This window comes from Quercus lobata, chromosome 10, assembly GCF_001633185.2.
Source record: "Quercus lobata isolate SW786 chromosome 10, ValleyOak3.0 Primary Assembly, whole genome shotgun sequence".
NCBI lineage: Eukaryota > Viridiplantae > Streptophyta > Magnoliopsida > Fagales > Fagaceae > Quercus > Quercus lobata.
In genome coordinates this window covers 998,057-1,002,099 of record NC_044913.1, presented here as the reverse complement: position 1 = coordinate 1,002,099, position 4,043 = coordinate 998,057, and the positions used below count along the sequence as shown (strand labels likewise).

Below are 4,043 nucleotides of genomic sequence, written 5' to 3'. Positions count from 1 at the left end.
ATTTTTTTTTTTTTTTTGGCATTCATAAAGACTGTTCATTTGATCAAAAATAGAGTAGCATTGCAAATAATCTGCAATAAGCTGCTAGATATGCGCTACACCTCCAAGGGGAAATTTATCCCTAAAATTACCAAAAACCAAATGGATATTTTTGGTTTGGAGGATGAAATCAAAACCATCCCCTCAAGAATCAAACGAGGCAGTAAGAACTAAGAACATGAACGCAAACAAAATCCGCTTCTAGAATAGAGTACAATTCCCACCAAGAAAAAAATGCCTTCATAGCAGGCATCAGCAACCCTAATATTATTTAATCCATCAAAAAGAAGATAAAATGCCTTTCTTAACATTTGTGTCTATTGACCATCAGCTAAATTCACGCCGTTGCAAGAACAGTGGCAGCAGGAGCAGGAGGGGGACTAACACCACCAGTAGTTGGCCTGTAAGAACAGTAAGTGTCATGATTGTACAAACATAAATAGTGAACTTCCTACGTATGAACTATTCAGGCATATTAGAGACCATAAGGAATGTTGCCAAGCAAATAAAAAATTAATCTATGGATACAAAAAGAGATGAAACTTACAGCCCAACAAAAACTTTGAAAGCATCATAAATTCCCCACTGGGCTCCGGTGAGGGTTCCAATCATGACTATACGAAGAGGAAGGCCACGGGTGAAAAGACCCCACCACCCTAGCTTTTGCACGGCCTGCAATAGACAAATACAATAAAGAAAGTGAGCATAGGAGAATGAAGATTATATATATTGGTGTGTGAGTCCATGAAGTACTATGCAAAGAATTCACGCACATCTCTAACAGTTGCACCCTTGGCATTGTTAAGGAAAGACACCAGGTTGTCAGCGGGGTGCGAAACAATGGCACAAAAGACACCAGCCACATATCCACCGGCAAAGCTCACCCCAAGCTGCAAAGTTTTGCTGCACTGGTCTTTTGGGGTTGGGATGGCATACTTGTACAGCATCTCCACAATAGTTTCAAAGGATGCAAATTTCATCATGGTATCTGCAGAACACACCCATTTTGATCAAAAACCACCAAACAAAAGGAATTAAGAAGATTCAATTCCTCCAACAATTAACCAATTACGTAAGTGTAGATTAATATAGCCAAAGAAAAAAGGACAAATAAAAACTCAATCTTCTACAGCAGTACAGCTGGACACTTTTCACACAATAATCATGCCTCAATTGCCTCATTGTTCATGCATCACAGGCACATAAATTGGTTAACGGCAAATGTTTAGTACATAAACAGCCATAAATGTTTCTAAAACCAGATAACTAGAAAAATTTTAATCAAATCATAGCACCAAATATTGGATTATGTAGTTGCACAGAGCATCAAAGTTTTGTTTTCATATTTAAATTTCAGAATGTCTAAAGACTCGGAAAATAAAAGCTCTCTTTCAGACTCGGAAAATACCAAGTATATCACCAAAAGACAAGTAACATGAGCTGATGGAAATGCTTCAACTTACATGGAATCTGACGTCCCCATAGAGGAACAAGTCCTTTGTACAATCTGAAAATTCAAAAACATCAATCAAATTAGAACTACAAAAAAGGGTAATAGTTACTACATAACAATGCCTTTTGTTTTTTTGCTACAAGTGTCATACCCGAGGGTTCCTTCAGACTTGACAAACTTGGGAAATCCATCAGACAAACCCCTGGCAAACCCAGGCTGAGTTTGGACACGAACTTTCACGGCCTCCATGGGGCAGAGGGCAATATCAGCTATAAATTCAGCAGATGCTGAACCAGCAAGATAGATCAAGGTTTTGTACTTGGCTGCAAACTCAGGCCCAGCAATGTCTGAGTAGTACTTCTTAAAGAACTCATAAAATCCAAATTTGCAGGCACCCTGCATACTGTAACCAAGCATAGTGGGCACCCAACCCTTAAAGAAACCTTTAACTCCCTGATCCCTGAACAAAACTCCAAATCCAGATGAGATGCTCTTATATTTTGCCGGGTCAATCTGCAAACCTTGAAAACATCAATCTTAATTCAATTCGTCCAATGAGAATCGTGGACACACACACACACACTCAACCAAGTCAAGTAAGCCTTAATTCTAACTTATGAATCATCCTTTGCAACTAATTGGGATCCACTATTTCCTATATGTATCATTTCAAGTAGAGTGTGTTACCATTTTTTTAAAAATGTACCAAATATTATGAATAAAGAAACACATAAACTGGACAATTCAACCCCACTGACCCCACAAACAGCAAAGAGCCATGGCCTTAGCCAGCCACCTTTTGAAAGTTGAACGGGACAAAGAGCCACACTTTCAAAGTTGAGAGGAAAACAAATTCTCTGCAAACCTTGATGGGTTCAACGCATAATTTTCAATCCACCAACCAAAATACTTAAACAACCATTACATATATTACTATTGATAAATCAAAACCATTTCAAGCTCACAAAAAACATCAATTCCAATTTCCAAATACAAAAATTCGCTTTTGCAATTTCCCATCACTTTCGTATTCATCATGAGTGCACCCATTTCAATCAATCAATATCATCATTCATAAACATTTCATATCGAATAAATTGCAATTTTTGGTCTCCCGATTTTAAAACGTTTGATTTTGGACCTTTCAATTTTTAAAATATTAATAATTTAGTCCATTAGCTTATCTTCTATACATTATTATTTTCCGTCCATTTCTTACGTGCATTTTTTCCCCTTAAAAAATATGAGCTCGATTCAACTTTAGTCTCTTATATATGAATGACTCAGCATTTCATTATTCACTTAAAAAAGAGTACAATGACCATATTTACTAGTAAACCATTAAAGTTGTGTGTGATGATTGAATGATAAACAAAACCATGATAGAGAGAGCTAACATTGTTCGGCTTAACGGTTCGCGTTCGCGATCAAACTTTACGGTTACACATTCTACCAAGCACTTATTTTACAGTGAACCTAAATTAGAGTACCAAGGTTAAATAAAGAAAATAAAGATTCTAAAAATGAAGGAAATGAAAGCGATCGACTAGCTAGGAATGAGAGAGAGAAAGAGAGGAGCAGACCTGCATGTTGCACTTGACGAGATCGAGAGGAGTGACGGCGGTGTGAGTGAGACCGCAGCTGAGGATTCCGCCGGCGGTACAAGCGGCGTAGAATTCCGGCGAGTACATCCTGACCTTCTCATTCGGCGCCGGAATCACGAAGCTCCTTGTCGTCGTCGTCTTCGTCGACGATAATGATGAAATGGACGGTGATGATGATGATGATCCATGATCATGATGATCAAGGTTAGTGGAGCGAGTGAGAGTGTCCAAATCAAAGAGTCTTTTGGACAAAGAAGAAGACGACGAAGAGTAAAGAAAGCTCGGGATCATAGCTCTGCCAGTGCCAGCTTTCAGAGAATCTTTTTCCATTTCTCTTTTTCTTTTCTTTCTTTGGTTCTTTCTCTCTAAAAATGTGTGTATGAAAGTCTTTGAGTTATTTGATTTTGAGAAAGAGAGTGAGAAATAGTAAGAGAGCGAGGTAAATGGGAAATGGGTGGTTATGGGCGCAGGCAACAGTGAGGAAATGAAATGATTCCCAAACTTTTCGCGCTTTTTATATCTCTTCCTTTTTTCTTGCTAATCTTTGACCTTCCTTATTTAATTAGTACTTTTTTAAGTAAATAACACTTGCCTTTTTTAGCTATTTCTTGTATCAAACTAGAGCTTGGTGCCAAAAATATTACTAGTTTTTAGTGCCTTCTTTATTTATTTTATCATTCCATTTTACAAAGGCTGTGTTAGAATCGGGTGAAAACCAATTTCAGAAATCAATTTCCAGAAAATGCATGCGTTTGGCTGTCACGGAAAACATTATTTTCTGGAAAATGATTTCCGGTTGACCACAAATTTCCCCTTTGACCCGGAAATGAATTTCTCCCTTCATTTTCACTTCAAAGGATTTCCCGAAAAAGAGAGAGAGAGAGAGAGAGCGCGCGTGCGCGAGAGGAGAATACCAGTCCGAGCTCCAGTCCGCGCCAATCTCTAGT

General features: G+C 38.2%; 1 protein-coding gene across 1 annotated transcript; it reads right to left on the bottom strand.

Annotated features, from left to right (window-relative positions):
• Window positions 1-3,575, bottom strand: LOC115962812 (mitochondrial phosphate carrier protein 3, mitochondrial-like). Its single transcript, XM_031081686.1, has 6 exons — window positions 3,076-3,575; window positions 1,644-2,005; window positions 1,503-1,546; window positions 813-1,027; window positions 587-711; window positions 1-440 (listed from the first exon to the last, which is right to left on the bottom strand). The coding sequence occupies exons 1-6, from the start codon at window positions 3,424-3,426 to the stop codon at window positions 377-379; spliced, it is 1,161 nt and encodes a 386-aa protein (XP_030937546.1). The 5' UTR covers window positions 3,427-3,575; the 3' UTR covers window positions 1-376.
• Window positions 3,576-4,043: the final 468 nt, after the last annotated feature.

Bases quoted from the DNA above. Each gene is read 5' to 3' on its own strand.
- LOC115962812 (XM_031081686.1), bottom strand. From the start codon at position 3,426: ATGGAAAAAGATTCTCTGAAAGCTGGCACTGGCAGAGCTATGATCCCG. The intron at 712-812 runs GTGCGTGAATTC...TGTCTATTGCAG, and splicing joins AGGGTGCAACTGTTAGAGAT to GCCGTGCAAAAGCTAGGGTG. The intron at 441-586 runs GTAAGTTTCATC...CTGTTCTTACAG, and splicing joins TTCAAAGTTTTTGTTGGGCT to GCCAACTACTGGTGGTGTTA.